A 26,102-nucleotide genomic window follows, 5' to 3' on the forward strand; every position below is an offset into this window, starting at 1 on the left:
TTTAACTTCATTGTACCATTTAGGCCATTCTTTTGTAAATTTTAGCTTTTACCAGCAGCATGTTATCAAAAGGTCTTTAATTTACTGCTTATATTGAATTGAATATTTTTTTTTTTGTTAAATTCCTTACTGTACATTTGTGAATGACACAATCTAAAACTAAGAATCATAATTGAGGATTGGCTAGTTTGTAAAAATTAAAGATGCCCTGTGAGAGTGAAATATTTTACAGCTCCAAACAGGAAGATGCATCTAACTAGAGGTGGGACATTGATGACCAGCTTAATTGTTGTTCTCTTTAGTTTCCATTTGTTTACATCTTGGCTCAGTCACAGTTTTTGTGGAGTGTAAATCTTCTACCCATGACAACATTTTCTTTTTCTACTTTTGAATACTTTGGTTTTCCTCCAGTATCTTACAGGTATGCATATGAGAGTAGCTGCCAACTTCTAAACAGGCTTAATAATCGTGATTATGGGTGGTTGCGTTGTGAAATTGATTGATTGGTGATTAATTGGTTCCGGTTAGCTTGATTTTGACTCCCCTGGATGCTGAATTACAGCATTTTATGCTGCAGTAAATTGTTTTTACATGCTATTTTTTAAAATTCTCTTTAGGACGAAATCTGGTGATTTCCACCTGAGTTTGGCATCAGTGTTAGATAGATACTTTATTAATCCCAAGGGGAAATTCACATACTCCCAACAGCAGCATACTGATAAAAAGCAATATTAAATTAAATAGTGATAAAAATGCAGGTATAACAGACAATAACTATGTATAATGTTAACGTTTACCCCCGACTACCCCGGGTGGAATTGAAGAGTCGCATAGTGTCGGGGAGGAATGATCTCCTCAGTCTGTCAGTGGAGCAGGACGGTGACAGCAGTCTGTTGCTGAAGATGATCCTGTTCAGTGGTTACAGTGGATTCTCCATGATTGACAGGAGTCTGCTCAGCGCCCGTCGCTCTGCCACGGATGTCAAATTGTCCAGCTCTGTGCCTACAATAGAGCCTGCCTTCCTCACCAGTTTGTCCAGGCATGAGGCGTCCCTCGTCTTTATGATGCCTCCCCAGCACACCACCGCGTAGAAGAGGCCGCCACAACCGCCTGATAGAACATCTGCAGCATCTTATTGGAGATGTTAAAGGACGCCAGCCTTCTAAGGAAGTATAGTCAGCTCTGTCCTCTCTTGCACAGAGCATCAGCATTGGCAGTCCAATCCAATTTATCATCCAGCTGCACTCCCAGGTATTTTTAGGTCTGCACACAGTGTTGGGCCTTTATTAATTGTGAATTATTTAAAATTCACAATGATCAGTTAAGGGCCATGCTGAAATAAAGAAAATAAGGGTCTAAATCAGATGTGACTTGATTGCTTAAATTTAGTCAGTGAGGGCTGCTTTCAGCTCTTTAAAGTACTTACCAGTATGGTACATCTTATGTGATTGCTCTCGCATTTAGAAGTATTAATTTTTTTACGATTTGCTGTTTTAGGACAGCTTCTGTCTTTTGATATAAATGACCAGCCAGCCTTTGAAGTACCCCTTACAAATGTCTCTCAGTGCACTACTGGAAAGAATGAAGTAACACTGGAATTCCATCAGACTGATGACACAGAGGTCTCCCTGATGGAGGTTCGCTTCTATGTACCACCGTCTTCAACAGATGATGGCATAGACCCAGTGGAGGTAAGTGCTGGGTTTAACTGTTTCATATGGTTTGTTTAGGAGATGGCAAAAAAAATTCTGCTTTCACCAGTTTTGTCTTAAAGTGTTTCTTTTATTATACTTTTTTGTAATAATGATGGCTTTATCAGTTAACCTCGATAGCTCTATTCTAGGCCAGACTCCAAGACCAGGCTGTTTCTAATGAGTTTGCACGCAGTTTGTGTGAGAAATTTTAAGATTTGGATACAACCACCAATCCTAATTTGATGTGGGAGACCTTCCGTGACAAGACCCTGAGGGTTGTGTTGGTGTTACCGGTGTTCCGAGAAGGAGGTGTTTCATCTCACAGGGCACCCTGGATATCATTGAGAGGAGTCCTAGTGCACGGCTCAATGGCAATTCTGGTTTGTACCGGGAACTGAGAAGAATGGCTGCGAGGACTCTGAGGGCAGATAAAGAGGCATTTGTTAGAGGAATCTGTGAGCAAGTGACACACCATCTTTGGTCTAGCAACCCACGTCCTGCTTACAGAGGAATCAAAGCATTACACACATCCAAATCTGTTCCTCAGAGAGACGCAGTCAAGGCAGCTGACCCACTGGGCTGGCTACTTTGAGCAGTTGTTCAAAGCTGATCCTCCAGCTAGGATGTTGGACATCTCAGGGTCTGCGGTTCTTGGGGGTGATCCTCCAATTAGCTGTGAACCACCCAATCTCACTGAGATTGCATAGGTGCTAAGGGGGTGGGGGGGCGGGTGAGAGGCTGCAGGGATCTGTGGTATCCAGGGTGAACTTCTCCAGGCTGGTGGTGAGGCTGTCCTCCTGGCATTGCAAGCAGTCTTTGCTTCCATTTGGGAGACTGGCATCATCCCAACTGACTGGAAAACGGGACTTGTCTATCCCTTTCCCTATCTGGAAAGGGAAGGGTGATCGCCTGGATTGCAGCAACTACAAGGGGGTAACACTGCTCTTGGTGCCGAGTAAGGTCCTTGCTAGGGTTGTCCTCAATAGGATCCATGATCATTTGCTCACCTACCAGCAACCGGAGCAGTCCGGTTTTATGCCTAAGAATTCTACCATCGATCACATCCTGGCACTGAGGGTTCTCATGGAGTGCAGACACGAATATCGGCAGAGCTTCTTTGCAGCCTTTTTTGATTTTTGCAAAGCATTCGACTCAGCTGAATAAGCTGCCCTGTGGGACATCCTGAGGGTTTGTGGGATCCTCTCGAGGTTCCTGGATATCATGGCTGGGCCTGTACACTGGTACTGTGAGTGCTGTGCAGAGTGGAGGCAGGACCTCTGCATTTGTCCCAGTTGATTCTGGGGTTCGTCATGGGGCATGTTCTGCTCCTACTCTGTTCAGTGCTTGTTTGGACTGGGTGTTGGGCAAGGTCGTGGGGTTGGCCAAGATCCAGGCCTTGAAGGACCTCTTGGGCACGGCCATCAGCAGTGTGTCTGTTTGCGGAGAGAGTGTCGACCTTGTTGAGAGGTTTACTTACCTTGGCAGTGACATTCATGTCTCTGGTGACTCTTCCTATGATGTCAGTAGACAGATTGGGAGAGCATGGCGGGTCATGAAGTCGCTGGAAAAGGGTGTGTGTTGCTCCCAGTATCTCTGCAAAAGGATGAAAATCCAACTCTTTAGAGTCCTGGTGCTTCCTGTCTTGCTTTATGGTTGCGAGACATGGACGCTATCCAGTGACCTGAGACGACCTTTGGTACCGTGTCTCTCTGGAAAATCCTTGGGTCCCATTGGTTCGACTTTGTGTCGAATGAGTGGTTGCTCAAGGAGTCCCGAATGAGGCACATTACCTGCATTATGAGGGAGTGTCAGTTATGGCACTACGGCCGTGTGGCGGATTTCCCAGAGGGTGATCTGGCTCGTAAGATCCTCATTGTTGAGGACCAGAGTGGTTGGACCAGGCCAAGGTGTCGCTCACATAACACCTGGCTGCAGCAGATAGAGGGTCATTTCTGGAGGGTGGCACTGGACCGCGTGTCTGCCTGTTGGTTGCAAACCATGATCCCGAGTTGTTTCGTTGTGTAGAGGGTGCGACAACGCAGTGTACCAGTGCATGCTCCCCAGCTTGACTTGTTGGTTTATCAGTTAACCTTAATAGCGCTATGAACTGCTTGTGCCCTAAATGCAAGCAAGATTGCAAAACAGAATCAGTTATATAAACTAAACTGTATGAAAAGGAAGCTTCCTCAATAGTTCATCTACTGAGTTGTAATTATATGTAATTCTCATCTTTCATGCAAGTCAAGCAGCAGAGAATCATCAGTTACCTAGATGGTGTTAAGCCTATTAGTAATTTCTTTATTTAAATGTCCAAAGCCTCCCATATTTGCATTTTTAATCATCATTCAGAAATAGTAAAAGTAACCTTCAAAGGCATGGTTTATTTTGAAGGTCATGGGATATCCAGATTTTTTTCTTGAACAATATGCCTTTTGAAAACATGGAGATATAAGATATTGTCTTCCTTGTTTATAATAGCAGTTGAAGGCATAGCTGCAGTGACTGATTCTGTACCTGCTAGAGGTTACCAAAGGAGAAAGATACAAATAAACAATGGAAGAAACATGTAGTTAAGAACTGTGGGAATGTGGTGGACATTAAACATACAATGATTCATTTTCTTTATTGCCCCTATCCTTGTCTGTACTCCTCAAAGCAAAAGTGTAGTTTTAGTTTATATGGATTGACATTCACCAAAAAATCAAGGATTTTATTAGCCTACAATAAACTAAGGTGAGGGGAGGCTTAAATATTGCGGCCAGTTTTGTTGCTAAAAAGTAAACATAAAGAGCGTAAAATAATATAAATGTCATAAACTATTGACCTAGAAAGCAGAGAAAGGTCAGTTGTACCCTTTTTTAGGCATATCGTGTCTCACATTACCAGAGTCATTTTACTGGGGAACATTATTCTTTTTTTTCTCTTGATATTTACAAAAAATTCACATGAAATCATGGTATTTCTTAGCTTCTTGTTTCTTTAAAAGTTTAACATTTTGACTATATGCAGTTCACTGCTCTACATTCATTACTAACTACTCAAATTGTTAAGCTTATACTACACTTGGGCAAGGCTTGATAGTGAGGTTTATACGGGTCATGGAAAACTGAAGAAACATAGTATAATAATGTGCAAAGTTAGGAATCCACAGTTAGGTAAAATAGTAAAACCTTATGTTACAAGAAAAAAGAAATTACTCGAAAAGAAATAACTGAAGAACTTCTCATAGTTAAATCTGGATCAACAACAAATGGCAGAAATCTTAAAATAGTCTTGACAGATTAAAACGGCAGCGCCGTCTTACATTATTCGTTATAGCAGAGCCCAACGACAGCATGTTATGACGTGGAGGTGACCAGACCCACACCCATCTTTTTCAAATTGATTTTCTTGTTATACAGCTAGTCAATGTTTGATTTATTACAAACTAGCATACTGAAATAACCATTTATTAAATCGGGCTTAATACAATAATAAAGTCTGTATATTTTGTTGACATTGTGCATTTACAAACCTATGTTTACCTAACATTCTTTTTTCTTTGTACAACTTGTTGCCTTTGTTCACCGGACATTCTAGCTCTTATGACCCTCTTTTTGGTGTTTCTTATATAATTTCTGTCAGCCATTCCAGCTTTGTTGTGGACAGCTGACGACATGATGAATGGGCATATGCCACATGGCTTTTTATCTTATGCTAGCCGCTTGCCTTTGATCACTGGATATTCCCATCCTCATGTGGATGCCCAGGAAAGGGCATGAACACTGGATTGACAGACATCCTATCACTTTGTATACATAGAGAGATGCTGTAATATTAAAACTGCATTACGCTCTTTGATATGCTGTAATTATAAGCTTAAGTTTACAAACAAAGACAATGTGATATTTGAAAGTATAACATGCCTGTATGTATCTTTTTACATATTTGCTCTAATCTGTACTTTTGTTCAATGCTGAAGGAAAGGGAAAAGAACGCAAACAAATGTAACCATAGTTTTGCTGCAGTTAGGATGTAAAAGGTGGTATTACAGTCGATTCAGAAAGTATTGAGATCCCATCACTTTTTTACATTTTGATATGTTGCAACCTTGTGCTAAAATAATGTATTTTTTTCCCACATCAAGTATCATTTAATGACTTCAGAAAGAAGACTCTAGAATATAATCTCTGTGCTTTAGTTATGTAAATGGTCTAAATACTTATGTCAGTTATGTTTCAGTTTATTTTAATAAATCTAAAAAATTCTGGAAAAAAACACATTTAGAAAACACTTTCACTGACATAATAGACATTTTCAGCAACAGCTACCTTATATTGCTTTTATTTGCTTGATGGAAATTATACTGTGAAATAACTTTTTCTTATCCTACCTCTAATAGGCATTTGCACAGAATGTTCTCTCCAAAGCTGACGTTATTCAGGCCACCGGTGATGCCGTATGTATCTTCCGAGAACTGCAGTGCCTCACTCCAAGAGGACGCTATGATATTCGAATCTATCCTACTTTTCTCCACCTACACGGGAAGACATTTGACTACAAGATCCCATACACCACTGTACTTCGGCTATTTTTGCTCCCACATAAGGATCAACGGCAGATGTTCTTTGTTGTAAGTATAAGGCCTGTTTGTGCTGCATCATCAAACTGTAAGAATAAAACACAAACAAGTACTACTTATTTGCTTTCCTTCATGACAACTCTGGAATGCTTTTCAATTTTTTGAAAATGTATTACTGTGCAGTCCGACAACCTTGTGACTTTTACTTGCTCTGAGTAGTTTCTGATGAGCTCTTCTTGCTTGTTCATTGTACCATGTTGCACAGTATAGATTAGAGTGATTATAGTAGATTACTAATGCATCTTTTAACACATTTGACATACACAATGTCTTTGAAAAAGGTAAACAACAATTAGGTGATGTAAATTTAAACAATATAGTAAAGTAAAAATGAATTAGAATCTGGCTAAGACCAAAGTTTTAATCAACAATTTCCTTTAATATTCTTAGATGCACAGAGAATGCTAATATATTTTATAGAGCTCTAGTAATAGGTCAAATAAAGAAATGTACAGAAGGAACCTGGCATCAATGAACTAACATTCACTGATTGGCAGTGTAGCATAAAGCAGCTGTTTCCATGTTTGTTCTTTTGTGCAAAAAGTTGTCTCTTGTATCCCGTTTACTACTTCCACTTCAAACTGTGCACACTGGCATTTGAGATGGTGCTGGGCATGCTAAGTTTTTATTTTCTCATTGTAATGTTCGGAATCTGAACATGCCATATATTTCTTCTAGTTGGGATAACATTATTTGTTTTAAGTAGAAATTGAAGCACTTTTTAGTTCTACCCAAATGTATGAAAGTATAATCTTTATAGAGTCCAACTGAGATTAATACAAGAGCATCATTAATCTATCACTACTGCTGTGTATTGTTTGGAAAATTCAGTCAGTATGTACATAAATACAAAAAATATATATATACACTGTACTTTGTGGTTTCCTATTCTAGATTAAGACCAGCCAAAAAAGGGAAGCTACTATACTTTATGAACAGAATGCGATTATAGGAATAGTTTCTGCAACATTTCTAAAGAGGTTGATATATGTTTTAAATTATACATCATCAAAGCAGGCATGGGTACATTTTTTTGTGATCATATTACATATTTGTTATTTGATAATTAGTTCTTCTTTACTTTTTGTTCAGTCAAAGCCAAATAGCTAGTGGGCTTATTACCATGATATACCAAAATGCCTGGCTGTTAACCAACATCAGAGGGTCTGAACATTACCGTCTTGAAAGTTCAATTTTTCTTTTTATGCACATGTGCAGCTTAAATTAAGCAAGCAAAGGTCAAAGTCATTTATCTGTAAAGGAGTTACCTAACCACTCTGATCTGTTTTCACTATTTTGTGGTATTAACATGATGTTAGTTGAGGAACAGACCATCTTTCTATGCCTACCAATTTTTTTTTTTTTTTGCAAATCACAAATAAAAAATAAATCGAATATTTTTTTTCCACAAAGACAGATAAAAAATGTTATCAATTAAACGGTTAATAAGACAAATAACACCTGACCTTCTTGGAGTTCCAACCAGCTCAATACAATGGATTTTATGTGCGATCATTCCATCTATATCACATTATCATGTTTTGAACTTTTCGTCCCTGGCTACTTGGTTGTTATACTTGATTGCTACTGTCTACATCAGTGGTTCCGAACCTTTTTTTGGCCATGCTCCACCTAGGCCTCTCTTAAATCATGATGTCCCCTGCTGTAACGTATACCTTATTCTTATTATTACCTGTTCAAAAAGTGAACTCCTACTCACGTGGAAGAAGCCCATAATGTCATTAATTTGGTCTAAACAAACTTCCAAAGAACATGGAAACAAAAGATGGAAAGAATAGTTCAAGTATTGACTATGAAATCATTAAGAAATTGTTAAAAAAAAAAAAAAATGAAGTAATATGAAAATACAGCAAATACAGTTTTGAAAACCTATAATAAGAGACGTGATATTCATAAATATAAAAACTTTAATGACAGCTTTTTCTGTAATATTTTGATCATTTTATATATTTATTGTACGGCAACATTTTATAATCTGTGTTACAATTCATATTATTTTAACTCAAAAAACTATTTCTAAGTAGAAAAACCCAATCCGGTTGTAAAATCATAAATTAAAGGGTTCTTTGCCATCCCTTCTTGGTTTATATAAATATATAAATGTCTCTGTAAAAAATAAAAATTATTTGATTATTTTTTTCTATACTTTTTAACAGTGAATTTCTCTTTTTTCATTTTATAAATTGTTTAACGTGCTTAAATTCTCGTATTGCACCCCACATTGGGACTCGCCAATTACGGTGGGCCTGCATATTCATTTCTTTTGTGTCCTATATATGTGTTTTACAAGTCCTATTGTTAAATGAGCTTTCTCAGTTTATTGGACATGCCTTGTTAGAAGGAGCCTTCTGCTGAAGTGTCTTTCATGCTGTAGAATGCAGCACTTTGTTAAAAAATTGTTTTTTTTTCTTGTTAAAATTTCTAATGATTCTTGTTGCATACATTATTTTGGTTTATAGTGTAAATCTACTGCACTAAATAATAGTTTTGATTGTTTAAAATCCGTAAAATCTTTTACCCTTGCATTTGCTACATACTGTTTCCAATAACTTTAAAAGCTGTGACATCCATCACTTAATAAACCAGTATGTTCTAATAACTGCCATTTCGTGATATGGTGCGTTACATGATGATGCAGTGCTATGGTGATGGCTTAGCTTCCTTTTTCTCGCCCTCTAGGGTAATTCCCTTGCTGATGGCATTTCCAGATACTTGGCAATGGCTGTAGCTCTGCTCTCATTGGAGCAGTGTTTCTTTGATACTGCCAGAATGTTTAAGTGAATGCTGCAAGTAATTGATTTTTGAATTGTTCACTCATTTCCCTCCTTTAACTTTGTGTGTGTGTGTGTTTTTGTCACTTCTTGTAACCTTTATTATTTCAAAAGGTTTATTTTGTCCCTAGTATTTGATTCTCACTCACTTCTGTACCCACCAATGCTTGTTCCAAATGTGATTGCTCAATCAGCATGTAAAGGTTACTACATGTTAGTGCTGTCGTCTTCAAGTAGTTCCCTCTGAAACGAGCACCATCCTCATCAGGGTTTTCTCCCCAGAACCATTCTTGGAAATTTTCTTTTCTGAAAGTAATGTACTGTTTGTAACAGGTTATAATTTATAATAAGTAACTACATAGCATATTTAGTTATTTTTTTTTTTAAGTTCTCCATAATATACTGTAACTAATTTGCTTTTAAAAGTGATGTTCTTCAGCACTGGACATAATTCCTAGTGAGATGGCATCAGTTTACAAATACTGTATGCTTTTTAACACTATAATCCAGAGTTTGTTTATTTTTCTGTTCTCCTGCTTCTTAGTAACGAAAGAATAATGCACTTGAAAATATGTTGACTATGGAACTAGCATGTTTTTACATTCAGAGACTGCTGAGTTAGATACAGGGTCATTCCTCTACTTCAGCGTAGTGCAATCCTGATAAACCTCTTTATTATAAACAAAACCACACCATGTGATAACTCTGAATGTAGTGATAATAGCCATTTTACATGGAGATCCTCCTTTATAGTTAACCATCTCAGCACATCACGAGAGTGCTTCAACCTTGCCTTTAGGCCTCATTTAGGCTACTAATATAAATGACATATTTTGCAAGAATGGATAATTAAGCCTAACCTAGCCAGTCAATCCTCATTCCCTTAACTTTGCAAATATCATGAAATTGAGTTTTGAAAGTCCCCAAAATATTACTGTTAACCACGCTACTTGGTATCTTATTCAACGTGTCTGTGAATTTCTTTTTTGAAGAGAAAGATTCTAACATTTTTGTTACCCTTAACCCTTTTCCACCTTTGCTCCTGTGAACTTACTGGTGAACACATTTTAAAGTGACAGCTTGAATCCCCGTTTGTATTTTCTTCACAATTTAGAATACTTTCATCTTGTCTTCTCTGTATGTTATATAGCTTAAGCATAATTTCTCTGGATTTATAAACTGTACAGTTTGAATGTGGATAGTGACAAGTCCACCATGATTCCTTACTGCTCCTCATAAGGTATACTTTCAAGTTTTATTCACACTACTGTATATTCAAGTTTTTACTGTCTACATTCAGTACTTTACATTCAACAACAAAATGTTTTTCTGTAGCACAATGTAGCTTAAATTGCTTTACAAACTGTTAACGAAAAGATTGTCAAAAATATCAAAACAAATTTGAAATGGATAAGAATAAGAATGAGTAAAGGGTATACCACATCTCTCTATTATAATAAAAAAAAAAATCTAGGGGAAACTAGACTTTTTCCTTCGAGACGTGATCTTTTGAAGAAACTTTTTGGAATAAAGTCCCGCAAAATGGAGACTTTTGACATGAGATTCTTTCAAGTCAAGCCCTACTTACAACAATTTTCAAACAAGACCATGGTCCTCTCACCTCTCATTTGTGTGAATGCTTTTGTCACAGTTCTTGTGCTCACAGCTCTTATAAATTTTAATGTTTTCCTCACTTTAAGTTCCCAGTTAAAGAAGATGTATTATGTCCAAATCTTATTGAAGAATTTCATCACAAAGGGTTATCAACAGAAGAAATGAGTACACAGGCAATCCTAGCACCTAGAAACAAGGAAGTCAAATGAATTTACCGCAATAATGTCGGATCAGTAACACGGCAAAATGGTTAAATACGTATCAATAGACTGTGCTGAAGTAGTTCGTGGTGGTGGTGCGGAAGATGAAAACAACAACGTACAATATCATGAAGGATATCTACAACCGTTAACACCATCCGGTCTTTCACCGCACAAATTACTGTTGAAAGAAGGATGTAGCCAAGAAAGGTAATGTACATCTCACGTGGATAACATTAGACACCAAAGGAGATCTTGATATGCCATTCGTATTAAATTGTTAACAGTTTCCCATTAGAATACCTTTTGCAAAGGCAATTAACAAATCTCAGAGCCAAACCTTCGAAAAAGTCATTTTATTTAATAGAGAGAAAGAAATGAAACGCAATCACAGACAGTTATACTGTACATGGCGTGGATGCCAATATAACACTGCACATGAAAATTAAAATCTATTTAAATTGTACTTTCACATTCCAATACATGAGCGGCAGAATTGCAAAGAGGCTAGCGCATAGTGCTGGCCAGGGTGTTGGCGAGAGAAGCGAGTGGGGGCAAAGCCCTTTAGTAGTACATAAAAATAAATCAATGTGCAGTTACATAACACACATACAAGTGATAAAAATGAATCTATGTAAGGACTGTACTTTTTCTGAGTCTCTAATGATAAGTCGGATGTTATGGTCAGATGAAGAGGGCAAAAAATAAAATTCTGTGGTGCAAGATGCTAGAGAAAAATCTTACAATAAACGTCAGCTACCACATATTTGAATTTGGTTGACATCCGTCTCTAATGATTCTGCTTACTAAGGGATATTCATTAGTCATTACCACCACTCTGCAGTATTTCTGTTTTTTTCAACAGCAGTTTGTTAAATTGCACCATTGAATTGACCTTCTGCTTGTTGAAGCAACTCAGATATGCACAAATATAAGGCGTACTTTCAACCTGATAATCTTTTCAACCGCTTTTCTTTCCTAATTGTTTACCTCTCTCAGACTATTCTCTGCAATATTTATATGAATGGAAGTGCCATGATAGCCAATTAATGAGCTATTACTGGGCAGAACTCCTGACCAATGATTCTTTTGGGGGCGGGATGTTTCATTTCAGAAGATCATTCTGGCTTGCATGTGCTTCCTAGCCATTCATATGAGGATTTTTCTGGAAGTGGTTTATTTAATTATATTTTAGCCAGTGTGTTTTGGGTGCTTTGAGTGTACAACTGGATATCTGATATAGATATATATAGATATATATAGATATATATAGATATATATATATAGATATATATATATATAGATATATATATATAGATATATAGATATATATATATAGATATATATATATATATATATATATATAGATATATAGATATATATATATAGATATATATCTATCTATATATATATATATATATATATATATATATGAATTATGTGACATGGGTAAATTGAGTTTTCTTTCTTTCATGAATGTTTTGATAGAGCATTGTACAAAGCCTATTGTGTGAAAATTTGGTGTTTCAGTTCTCCATAAAGACATGAGGCGTAATATTTTTTCTCAGCCATTACTACAAACAACAACACAGAACAAGTAACAGATAAAATATATATATATATTATTTATTTATTTATTTGTGTATGGAATATTCCTGCCTTATTCGTCATGCTGTTTGGTTGGGTTCTAGTAACTCGGGCAATTTTGATTATCAATGAATGGATTAAATTAAACACATTTTTTTAAAAAAGGAAAATGAGATGTGCTTCTTGCCAATGGTTATTTTTGCTTCAAGAATATAAGGCAGATCAGTTTCTGTTGACGGAAGATATAATATAAACATGCTTTGTTTCTTTTATCTTTCTCATAGTGTGTAATTTCGTACACAAGCAGCTATGTACCTGCTACTGAATTTTCCATTTAACTTTGTTGATTTGCACAGTAGTGTACATGTTCTGTTATACAGAAGGTGACGTTTAAGGAGGTTGAGTTGTCATCACTATGCCTGACAAGCACTATCCAAAATCTGTTTGTGTTATAATAACATATAAAGTAAAAAATGTGAAGGAAACCAATATGACTAATTGACTTTGTCTTCTAGACATTCTTAACTGTTCCTGATCTTGTATTTTTAAGATAAGCCTGGATCCACCAATAAAACAAGGACAAACTCGCTATCATTTCTTAATTCTGCTCTTCTCAAAAGATGAAGACATCTCCTTAACTCTAAACATGAATGAGTGAGTTTTCAACCCAGTTATCTTATTCTCATTTATTTCTGAATCATTTCTGGTAGTGTTCTGGTCATTTCTAGTAGTGTTCTTGTCTCATAGGCACATATAAGAAGTGCATTATAACTTGTAGGGTGTAGTATCTTTCAGTTTGCATCGCCTAAGGCCCTTCAAGTTCTGAAAAAAGCATTAGACAAGTTTCTTCTTGTTTTGTTAATATTGATGTCTTATCTCTGTAGGGAGGATGTGGAGAAAAAATTTGAGGGCAAGCTGACCAAAAACATGTCTGGCTCTCTCTATGAGATGGTCAGCAGGGTAATGAAAGCTTTAGTCAACAGGAAGATAACAGTTCCAGGCAACTTCCAGGGGTGAGTTTTTTTTTTTTTTTTTTTTTTTCAGTTTTCAGATATTTTACTACAGTACATGATCCCAAATGTAAATGATGAGTTGCATAATATATGCAAGCTCTTATAGCGAGCATACTGCCAATTTATTTATGTACGTAAACACTTATGTATGTATGTATGTATGTTGTAGTGCTTCAATTCCATTAACTTCAGATAATTATTTTTGAGGTTTCTTCACTGAGCATGGGCTCTCAGAGTATTTGTACTTAGTTACCATTATAATATAACGAAGTACAAGCCTCTGCCCCAAAAATGCATAATTCAATTTAAGTAAGCAGTTAACAAAAATAAAAGTTAATGATTAGTGCAGTCCATTAATTCATCTTTCTAACCCGTTTATTTAGGGCAGGGTATGGAGCAGCTGGAACCTATCCCTGCAATTATAGGGCACAAGGCAGAAGCAACACTTGGGGCAACGGTGCTAGTACATCGTTAAATAAATACACACACACACACACACACACACACACACACACACACACGGACCAATTTAGAAAATCCACCTTGCCTAACCTGCATGTCTTTGGACAGTGGGGAAAAAAAATATATACTATGCAGCCATAAAGAAGGAATGAATCCCAAGTGTTTTGGACCATGAAAACAGAAAAGGGGCTCGTCTGTCCTTTTTCTTGTATTTGTCAAATCATAGCAAAATGGAGAAAGGAAAAGAATAGGGCTAGGCTATGGCCGAACTCTCCATACCAGAAGAACATTTCGACAACCACTGGCACTGTCCAGTTGCATGTCAATCTTGGTTATTAAAAGGTTTCAAAATCGAACTATTTTGGAAATTTCAAATTGTACTGAGAAGACATAAGAAAGTCATATAATTTGTCATCTCCTGTGATAACTAGTCACATAATCTGACATCCTTAAGGTGACGAGATCCATTAGTTCCAGTCATTACTTTGATGTCCTCTCGAACTAGAAGTCATTTAATGTGCTGCTGGCCTTACTGGCATTTCTGCTGTTAAATAAATAAGCCACATGGGGTCTACAGTTAGGCACTGTTATGGTTTTTCTGATTTAAGCTAATTGACCGCCATCTTCTTACTTGTCATTCTATAATTTCATAAGCACATGTTGATTTTTAGTATTGTATAAAGTGACAAAAGTAAGATGGCCTGGAGTGTAATCAGTAACAATTGAATCCTAACTTTCCCACTCAATTTGCCATCAACAGCAGTAGTACCACCACAGCAAGATGCTGAGAAAAGAAATAATAAATAACAATGTCAGTTCCAAAGTGATAAAAAATAAGGTATGGATTAATTTCAGATACCTTTTTATCAAGAAAATTTCTGCCAGCCTTGTTTGGTATTAATGTATACCAAAAATGAATCATAATCTGGAAATGATTTTTGAATTTTTTTTCTTTTTAATTTTCTGTTGATGTGATACTAGCCTTTTAGCAGGAGAGGATTTTAGTGCTCACTCTGCATTAGATTTTGGTAAGTCATAATAGATGTACCTGATGACACATTTAGAGCTTCATTTTTTTTTTCCTCATTCTTTCTTGGGGTGTTTCTTGCTATAGATCTCTGGAAATATTTTCATTCATGCAGAGAGGAAATACTTATTTTGTGTGTTGCTTAGGAGTGCAGCCAGACGCCGCTGTTCCCAGCATAATGCAGAGCAGATGATGTTCTTTTACTTATTTTCTCATTTAATAACAAATGTGGTGTGCATTTGTTAGTATGCCTTGTGAGTACTCAGATCTGGGAGCCATGAAGTCGCAATAAAGCTAGAAAATCTTTTAAACATCTTTTTTTTTTTTCTTTTTTTCTTAAGCAAGGTAGAAAAAAAAACAATTCCCAGGCATTTAATACATAGGAAACTTCCTCCCCATAGATTTATTTTTCCTCATTGCTAGTATGTATGTGAATTTTAATTAGTTTAAAGGATAGCATGCTTAAAGGATTTGTATGGGTTACTGTCCAAATCTAAAGTTATCTAATTGCTACCAAGTAGAAAAGAAACCATATGTTCCTTTCATATTTGTATTCTTTCATTTTTATGTGCCCTCATTCCCGTCTTGACCCCTTTTACAAAAGAATTTTAATTTTTATTTTAATATAAAATAAGAAAATACAAGCTATAACTAAATGAGTGTTGAAAGAAAAAAAATGTGGAATATGAAATTATTTCCCCTTGGAACTAAAGGTTCTCTCACAGCACAGACAATTTTTATTTTTTGAAGTGAAAAATGTGATGGCTGTTTTTCAGACTAAGTCTAATCTTTTCATTTGTGAAAAAGTTGTGCATATACTGCAAAACTTTTATCTATTTTTTTTTTTTTCCAAAATGGTAGAATTTCCCTAAGTAACTTGATATATTGAACCTCATCATGTTTGTCTGCTTCATAAACACCAACATGCCAAAAGAAGAATCTGAATAGTGTGTATGTGTGTATATGTATCTTCATTTCATAAGTAATCTATTCATTTGCCAGATGGGTGTTACTTATTTATACCTAAGAGGAAGCTATAGATTAGGCCAATATCCTTTTTGGAACTTCCGTAAAGTTTTGTCTGTCCACTTTACTACACAACTTTGTAAAATCAAACACTCCAAAAAATCATGGAGCACATGCATACCTCTGCTACCATCTGAGCCAATATCCTAGTATTTTAATTAAAAATCCTGGTATTATATAAATTTCAATGAGTTATTTATTTTTAAGAAAGAACTTGGAGATATCCCGAAAAGACAAAAATAATCACTTTATTCTGTAAACTTAGAATTTACTAAGTTAGAATAAAAAGAATTTAGTAGCTATTGCAAAAAATAGCTGTTATCAGCTATATTCATGATGTAGGTAAAGTTAGTATTTTTTTTAAAATGGCTTTATTAAAGAACTGCCTTCTTAAAATGCAAGTCAAGTAGAAAAACAACCACTAACATAGTCTTTAAACTGTCACTTTTTTTAACGTTTTAACTGCAAAAATTACTTTTATTTGGACAATTTAAACAAATTGTGCCGTCAAACAATGCATCCACTTTCATATAAATTGCTAGAAAAGAGTAGACTGGTGACATCACTGGTCCAGTATTGAGCTGATGGAAGAACTCAGAATCCCAAGAATCAAAGCGTCCACATAAGCTGTGCTTTCCATAGCAAGTCCATTCCCTTACTGCTGCATTGAATCAGTCAAAAAAGCGTAAATCGAACAAATTCATATTAAAGATGTATAAATAGAAAAATATTCAGTAATAAACTGCTTGACATCTCATTATGTAATATTTACATTTGTATGTATCTTGCAAATAATAGAGTTGTTCATTTTCATTTGCCACATATTGACCTTTGATCATATTGTGCTGGTGTTTTGCTGCTACGTACGAGGTGTGGCAGAAAAGTAATGAGACTGATTTTTTATTTACCAAAGTTTTTATTTTTTTCAAACATCAATGTTATCCCCTTCAAAGTAATTCCCTTGGGCAGCTACACACCGATGGAGACGTCGTTCCCACTGTTGGTAGCAGCTCTGGAAGTCTTCAACCGGTATGGTCTTCAGCATGTCCGTTACACTCTTTTGGATGTTTTCTAAAGTCCCAAAATGACGTCCTTTGAGGACATTTTTCAGTTTAGGAAAAGGAAAGTCACACGGACTGAGGTCCGGTGAATAAGGGGGCTGGGGAACCACAGGAATGCCTTTTGAGGTCAAAAATTCTGTTATGGAGAGGGCAGTTTTTGGGCACCATTTTCACACAGACCTTTCGCATGTGCAAATGTTCAGTCAAAATTTGATGAACGGTAAATCTGTTCAAATTTAATTGTTCACTCAACATTCTTAATGTTAAACGACGGTCTAATCTCACAAGAGTGTTCACACGTTCGATGTTTTCATTGGTTTTCTAAGTTGAAGTCCTCCCTGTGTGAACGGTGTTCATCTTCAACGTGTTGTCTGCCTTCCAAAAATGATTTGTGCCTGCGAAAAACTTGAGCTCGAGATAAAGAATGTTCCCCATAGGCCTGTTTTAACTTTTCAAACGTCACACTTGCCGTTTAATGGCACAACGTTGCTCCAAATTCCGCTGTTTCATTTTGCATGACGCACAACCAAAAACACAACTTCGCTAATAGCAGTCACAAAAATCACGTAGTTAACGGAAGGAGTTGAAACTCGCACTGAGCTATGGCAGGGTACTGATACACGTGCTCTATCAAGGACAACAGCGCAGCGTTGCCAGATCGCTTGCAGTGTTGCCAGTCTCATTACTTTTCTGCCACACCTCGTATTATGGTTACTAAAATAATTGTGATTAATTTTCTTCTGACACTTCATTATGCTTTTTATTTGTAATGTTTACCTTACAATAGCAAACTTAACAGTCATTTCCATTTTCAGAATGCAATTCTTGCACTAATAATCAGTCCTGTTCTGGGAGGCTTTTTGTCATTCATCATCAAGGTTTAGAAAATCTAAATTGAATGTTTCTGAAGTTTTATTAAATGTGGTGTTACTTTTTTGCTTTGTGACTTCGTGCTGTGCTTTTCCTTTGATGTTCCTCATGGGCAAATAAGTTACTGGCCAACTTATGTGATTTATTTTTGGGTAGGGTTCATTAATAAAGTAATATTGTGTTGGTATGCAATTTTAAAAGTTATTAGTGGTTTTTATTACATTTTAAGCATCATTTTTGAATATGTGCTTATTTCTTCTGCGGGGTGCTTGAGCTATTCAGTTTACTGACTGTTCCTAGCATAATGGAACAACCATAGTTAAAAGACTTTCTTTTAAAGCTTTCATTCTGTTACTGCTGTTTTTCAGATGTCAAGTAAAAACATTACTAAAAGTCAGCTATTTTGGCCATGAACATTGAGCAAATTCAGGTCAATATTAAAGTATATTTTGTGTAGTGTTTTTTATTGTACAAAAATGTGTTTACACAGTGTTCATTTAATATCTAAATAGAAAAGCAGAGCTAACTAGATGCCTTTACAGTCTTATTTGTTTATTATTCCTTTAGTCATTTAACACTCTTTGTAGATATCTGGATGAGTATACTTTTCTGTTAACAGTAGTGTAATGTAATTCTTGGAACTGTATTTTTTTTTAATATAAAGTATTCATCTATTAAGCTTTTTTGCTTCTTTCTTTGCTTAATGTTTTAAGAGCATACAGTATGTAGTTTTCTCTAGTCAAATGATCTCTTTCTGCATTTTGTTAATAAGTAACTTTGATTGCATAACCTTGTCTGAGTTTGTCAAGTTTCAGAAATGGTGAAGCAAAGCTTAAAAAAACCTAAAATGTAATCCAAAATGCTGCCTTTGAAGTTCATTTTGACACTATCGAATAGAAAACATTTATTTCATGTGTATGATAGCCACTAGGAGCCACCAGGAGGCAGCTGGATAAAAAGCATCAATTCTTATGAATCAATAGAGTACCACCATGTAAAATTGACTTTAGTTATACCACAGAAAATCAGGCAACAGAAGATTTTACAATACAACTGATTGCATTGTACAATGAGTCAAGTACATTAAGTTTTACTGTATTTATATACAGATATAAATATGGAGAAAAATGAACAGGAAATCGAATCAAATTGAGAACTTAAGTAATTTAATTTAGAACTAAATGCATTAGATCAAATAAAGTAAACGAGCTGTATAGACAGATGAGTTATCTGGTGTAAGGTCACTGTACATGTCAGTATTTAAGATCAGCTGTCGGATGAGTGTTCATTTTGATTCTGTTCTTCACCCAGTATGTGCTCTGGTAGGGCAAACAAATTATCATCACTTAAACACTTCTATGAGTTTGCGAGTGCCTGTGTGTGCGTCTGTGCAGGTGTACGTGTAAATTTATTAAGTACCACAAACTACTTGTGCAAATATTTTGCATATCAATAAGCCTGGTCCCATGACTAAATGTAACATAAACATTTTCTACGACAGTTATCATTAGACATACTGTAATGGTCAGAACATTTAGGACACCTCATTTTTTCCAGTTTTTCTTCAAAGCTAATCAGTTGAAATGCAATATATGACCTACAGTGATGAAAAGGTAAGCGGTAAACTGCCTGAGGTTTACATGGAAAGTTTAGGTTAGCAAAATTGAAGGAAAAAAAAAATCTGAATATTACAAATGGGCTTTCTTCAGGGATCAACTAATAGGTTACAACCTACAGATGTTCTGCAGCAATTAAAGTAAGTTAAGCCTTGCAGGTTGAAGCAAACAGTTTGCACATGTGTCACAACTTGTGTTGATTACTTATAAACCCTCTGCCCGACTTAAAGCAGAGTTGAAACAGACTGTGTTGCTACACCCTCTGAAGTACTGTTTAGACAATATTCCAGTGATATTGGCAAGAAAACATCAATTAGCAAATTACATGAGACAGAGCATTATCACCCTTAGAAGTGTAGGCCTTTCATTTAGAGAAATTGCCAAAACAATCCAAGTGTCGGTGAGTAGTGTGCTATACAATCCAAAGGCAGTTGGAAACTGGAAAAAACTCTGATAGGAAGAAAGACCTGGCAGCCCCAAAGTCACAACTCAGACTTTGTTCAGTTTGCAGTAGTCCACAGCCAGTATGTCAAGGCCCTATTGTCCTTTAAGGAATGGCTTTCTTACTGCCACTCGCCCTGTCAAACCTGTAGCACAAGTCTCCTCTTCACAATTGCTTTTTTCTGATCTTCACTGTTAAGCTGTGCTTGAAGCTGCTGTTCTATTAGGTGCTTATCACACAAGCAGGTGACCCTCAGAATGTTCTCTTCTACTTGGGTTGTAGACTTTGGGTCTGCCAGATCTCATCCTATAAGATTTTCTTCCAGTTTTCCAAATGCCTTTGGATTCTGTATGTGTCTGTGTGTGTATATATATATATATATATATATATATATATATATATATATATATATATATATATATATATAAAAAGGAGTCTTGGAAGGAGATGAGACGTTTTATTTATATACTGCTCAAAAGAATTAAAGGAACACTTTTTAATCAGAGTATAGCATAAAGTCAGTGAAACTTATGGGATATTAATCTGGTCAGTTAAGTAGCAGAGGGGGTTGTTAATCAGTTTCAACTGCTGTGGTGTTAATGAAATTAACAACAGATGCACTAGAGGGGCAACAATGAGATGACCCCCAAAACAGGAATGGTTTAACAGGTGGAGGCCACTGACATTTTTCCCTCCTCATCTTTTCTGACTGTTTCTTCACTAGTTTTGCATTTGGCTACAGTCAGTGTCACTACTGGTAGCATGAGGCGATACCTGGACCCTACAGAGGTTGCACAGGTAGTCCAACTTCTCCAGGATGGCACATCAATACGTGTCATTGCCAGAAGGTTTGCTGTTCCTCCCTGCACAGTCTCAAGGGCATGGAGGAGATTCTAGGAGACAACCAGTTACTCTAGGAGAGCTGGAGAGGACCATAGAAGGTCCGTAACCCATCAGCAGGACCAGTATCTGCTCCTTTGGGCAAGGAGGAACAGGATGAGCACTGCCAGAGCCCTACAAAATGACCTCCAGTAGGCCACTGGTGTGAATGTCTCTGACCAAACAACCAGAAAGACTTCATGAGGGTGACCCAAGGGCCCCATGTCCTCTAATGGGCCCTGAGCTCACTGCCCAGCAGCATGCAGCTCGATTGGCATTCGCCATAGAATACCAGAATTGGCAGATGCACCACTGGTGCCCTGTGCTTTTTACAGATGAGAGCAGGTTCACCCTGAGCACGTGACAGAAGTGAAAGGGTCTGGAGAAGCCATGGAGAACATTATGCTGCCTGTAACATCATTCAGCATGAGCAGTTTAGTGGTGGGTTAATGATTGTCTGGGGAGGCATCTCCATGGAGGGTCACACAGACCGCTACAGGCTTGACAAAGGCACCTTGGCTGCCATTAAGTATCAAGATGAAATCCTTGGACCCATTGTCAGACCCTATGCTGGTACAGTGGCTCCTGGTGCACAACAACTCCTGGCCTCATGTGGTGAGAGTATGCAGGCAGTTCCTGGAGGATGAAGGAATTGATACCATTGACTGGCCACCACACTTTCCTGACCTAAATCCAATAGAACACCTCTGGGACATTATGTTTTGGTCCATCCAATGCCACCAGGTTGCACCTCAGACTGTCCAGGAGCTCAGTGATGCCCTGGTCCAGATCTGGGAGGAGATCCCCACAACACCATCTGTCATCTCATTAGAAGCATGCACCGATGTTGTCAGGCATGTATACAAGAACACAGGGGCCATACAAAGTGCTGCATAATTTTGAGTTGCTGCAATTAAATTTTGGCAAAATGGACTAGCCTGCCACATAATTTTTTCACTCTGATTTTTGGGCGCCTTTGAATTCAGGGCTCTGTAGGTTGATCATTTTCATTTCCATCAAACGATGTGGCATCCTTTCGTTCCTAACACATTACCCAGTCTATATCATTATAGATATCCTGGAGGATTTCTTTTTCCCATTGAGATCTGATGTGTTTTCAAAGTGTTCCTTTAATTTTTTGAGCTGTTTATTTATATATATATATATATATATATATATATAAATGTTTTTTTTTTTATTACTTTAACACATTATTCTATTTTGGTATTTTGCTAGTATATATATATATATATATATATATATATATATATATATATATATATATATATAATATATACTAGCAAAATACCACCATGAGCAGTAGTGTATTAAAGAAGCAATGAAAAGAAAAGGAAACATTTTGAAAATAACGTAACATGATTGTCAATGTAATTGTTTTGTCACAGTGATGAGTGTTGCTGTCATATATATATATATATTTACACATAAACATATATATATATATATATATATTTATACACACACACACACACACACACATATATATATATATATATATATATATATATATATATATATATATATATATATAAACATATCTATACATATACATACATATCTACATATATACACACACAGCTATTTCGTATCAGTGCAATACGCTGCTTGTTAAAACGGATAACTCCCACTCTTACGTGCAAGTCTGCGTGGATATTCTGAACTATCATATTTGTTCAAGTTCTATTTAAATTTTAAATAGAAGGAATTTTTATTTAGTCGACAGAAATCTCTTTGGTAGGAATGGTAAAAACAGACAGGAATATTATTCCTGAATAAATCAACTCAAACCTTAAACAACTTATAATATTTTGCTCTCCATAAAAATATATCCTGTCTAAATTATACAAGTTATAAATAAACGTTAACAGAACAAACATTCAAATTTCTTTACTCTTATGTAATTTTATATAAAAATAAACTTAGATTTTAAATATCCCAAAAGATTTTGCTCTCCATAAAAATATATCCTGTCAAAATGATACAAATTCAAATATGAACATGCTGCATAACAAAACCTGGAAATATAAATAAAATGTGTTCCTTTCAGCAATAACACATCAAATCATTCAGTTGTCTTTGCTCAGATGTCATTTTAGAGCTGGACGCCTGCCATCTTTTTTTTGGCCACAAGTTCGTTTGTTTGCTGTGAGGTTCCGTGTTGTGGAGATTCTCAGGATGGATTGCAGGTGCTCATCAGTGAGGCGACTCCTGTGTGCTGTTTTGTTAGTCTTTATCACTGAGAAGAGCTTCTCACACAGATATGTGCTACCAAACATGCACAAGGTTCGAGCCGCATGTAGATGGACTTTTTTTGTTCTTCAAAGTCACCAAAGCGCCGTGCAAACTCAGTGCGCTCAGTTTATCAGCAAAGTGCATATTTTGGGAACACCGTAGTGACGACTTGGTTCAACATTACTTGGCAACAGGGAAAGTGGGGCAAGTTGCACTGGTGCATTTGTGTCTCCCATAAAAGCAGCTTCACTTGAAATCACGTTGTGATTGTGCACGGGTAAAAACGTCCGCTGAAGTGTCAGATTCTTATTTAATTCTTCTGCTTTCTGTATCTTCTGCATTGCATTCAGGTCTTTCTGGTTACCCTGATGTTTTGTCTCATAGTGCCGTCTTAGATTAAATTCTGTAATTACAGCCACATTAGCTCCACAAATGAGACACACGGGTTCAGTAAACATATACTCAGCCTCCCATCGGTTTTTAAAGGCTCTATTTTCAGAATCAACTTTTCTCTTCAGCATCGTAAGCTAGCTCGCAATAACTTGCAGCATCATAAGCTAGACTTGATTAATGCGGTAAGTGTTCGGCAAGGCAGCTGAAGCGCTGCATTATGGGATCTGTAGTTTATTGTGTTACCAGCGCTTCATATACCCGGCCATTAATAACAATAATACAGTATATAAAATGATCTCGGGCGGATATAATTACACGGGCGGATGTGGCCCGCGCCCTTGAGTTTGACACATATGGACTAAATAGAACTTGAAAAGATATATTTTTCAAATGTGATCGCAATTCAGATAGAGTTGACGCGACTACAGCCTGCATGCCTCAATAAGTCATCCTGCCCTCGCTCTTACTTTTTTACCGTTCATCTAATGAATACACTGAGTATGGCTTTACCAAAACAATCATTGATGGCGAATAAAGTATCTATTATTCGAGTATGTAGATCGGATATATATATATATATATATATATATATATATATATATATATATATATATATATATATATATATATATATATATATATATATATATATATATATATATATATATATATATATATATATATATATACACCTGCATATCGCAGCGGAGACGTAGTGTGTTAAGCTATGAAAAAGAAAAGGGAACATTTTAAAAATAACGTAACATGACTGTCAATAATAAACAGCTCATCTTCTTCTTTATCTGAGACCCGACACACTGCATGCACGGGTTTTTTTACACTGTCTTCTTTAGCGGGACATTGACTTTTTCCACCGTGTGCTTTGTTTCCACAGTAGCTGCATTTATGAATATGCTTGTATGTATCAGACGCTTCATATTTTTTTCTGCCTTTTCAATTGTGTAATTCGTTTTTTGTTTAGCGCTCTTTGGAACTGTTGCTTTTTGTCTGTGCACTGCGTCAGTTCACGTGAGCCGCTCGGTGTACATGCATCAAAGTTTCCCAGCTGTGCTGGTGCCATGTCGCTATGTCCATGGCTATATCTAATGTTACCGAAGTCCCGGCACTTAAAACTTTCTCTCGCAGTTTCGCTGAGTTTGTGCCATACACCACCCTGACCATCTCATCTTCCTCTGCATAAGCACAGTCCTTCACCCGTGAATATTTACCCGTGGCAGTTTGCTATTTAATTGCCGCTGACGGACGGCCTTATATGGGTAGGCACTAAATTACAAACGCCAGCGGCAGCCTGTCTATGAACTTAATTTAAAGTTTAGGTTTACATCGTGCTTTGTTTCCGAAGTAGCAGAACTCATGAATCTGGTTGTATATGTCACTCGCTCGCTTCTTATTGTTTCGCTGCCTTCTCAATTATATAATGCATGTTTTCTTCAGCGCTTTTTGGGCCTCTTCCTGGTTTTCTACGTACTGCGTGATTACATGGAAGGCGTGATGATGTCACACGAAACTCCGCCCCCACGGGTTTCAAGCTCATCTCCATTACAGTAAATGGAGAAAAACAGCTTCCAGTTATGACCATTACGCATAGAATTTCGATATGAAACCTGCCCAACTTTTGTAAGGAATAACCCTACCAAATTTCAGCCTTCTACCTACACGGGAAGTTGGAGAATTAGTGATGAGTGAGTGAGTGAGGGCTTTGCCGTTTATTAGTATATATATATATATATATATATATATATATATATATATATATATGAAAGCCCTACACTTTTAAGGTTAATGATGCTTTGTCTCATTTTGTTTGTTAATTGCAGTTTTCTTGCCATTATCACTGCAATATTTTTGAAGTAGTGTCTGTTTTAACACTGCTTTAAGACAGAAGGTTTTTAAGTAATCGGCACAAGTTGGGACACCTACGCAAACTGTTTGCTTTAACTTGCAAGACTTAATTTACTTTAATTGCTGCAGAAGATCTGTAGGTTGTAACCTATTAGATCTTCCCTGAAGGAGGCCCATTTGTAATATTGTGACATTTCCTTTTTTCAGGTTTTGCTAACCTAAACTTTAAATTTAAACCTTTGGCAGTTTACTGCTTACCTTTCCACCATTTTGGGCATTTAATTGCATTTCAACTGATTAAATCTGAAGAAACACTGAGATTCTAAAACTTTTGACTGGTAGTGTAGTTATTTATGTTCACTGGTAGTTGACTCATATGCATTATATTTTGCTGTCATATTGATAATTTAGTGGATGTGTACACCTTTAGGAAAATGTGATCTGTACAATTAGCTTGAAAGTTGGTGTGCTGTTCTTTTAGTTGACCTCATTTATTGATTGTGATCAACCACCTTTGATGTTTTCTCACTAATGATACAAACATCCTAAAAATTGGATCACTCAAGCTCATTATTATTCCTGTTGGGTTAGATGGGCAAAATAAATACATTTTTGTCCTGTTGTGTTAATTTGAGCACATTCTTTTAGACTTTGCATTGCTACAGTTCAACTTTTGTTTTTGTACACTG

The 26,102-nt window shown here is 36.4% G+C and overlaps 1 protein-coding gene across 2 annotated transcripts in view; it reads left to right on the forward strand.

Moving 5' to 3' along the window:
* ssrp1b (structure specific recognition protein 1b) overlaps positions 1-26,102 on the forward strand; it is a 64,986-nt gene that overhangs the window by 4,068 nt on the left and 34,816 nt on the right. For both annotated transcript variants that reach the window (XM_039767545.1, XM_039767546.1), the window contains exons 4-7: positions 1,498-1,691; positions 6,076-6,306; positions 13,059-13,162; positions 13,393-13,521. In XM_039767545.1, coding sequence (XP_039623479.1) covers positions 1,498-1,691; positions 6,076-6,306; positions 13,059-13,162; positions 13,393-13,521 — 658 coding nt within the window. The remainder of the gene's footprint in view (positions 1-1,497; positions 1,692-6,075; positions 6,307-13,058; positions 13,163-13,392; positions 13,522-26,102) is intronic.

Source organism: Polypterus senegalus, chromosome 10, assembly GCF_016835505.1.
Source record: "Polypterus senegalus isolate Bchr_013 chromosome 10, ASM1683550v1, whole genome shotgun sequence".
NCBI classification, from domain to species: Eukaryota; Metazoa; Chordata; class Cladistia; order Polypteriformes; family Polypteridae; genus Polypterus; species Polypterus senegalus.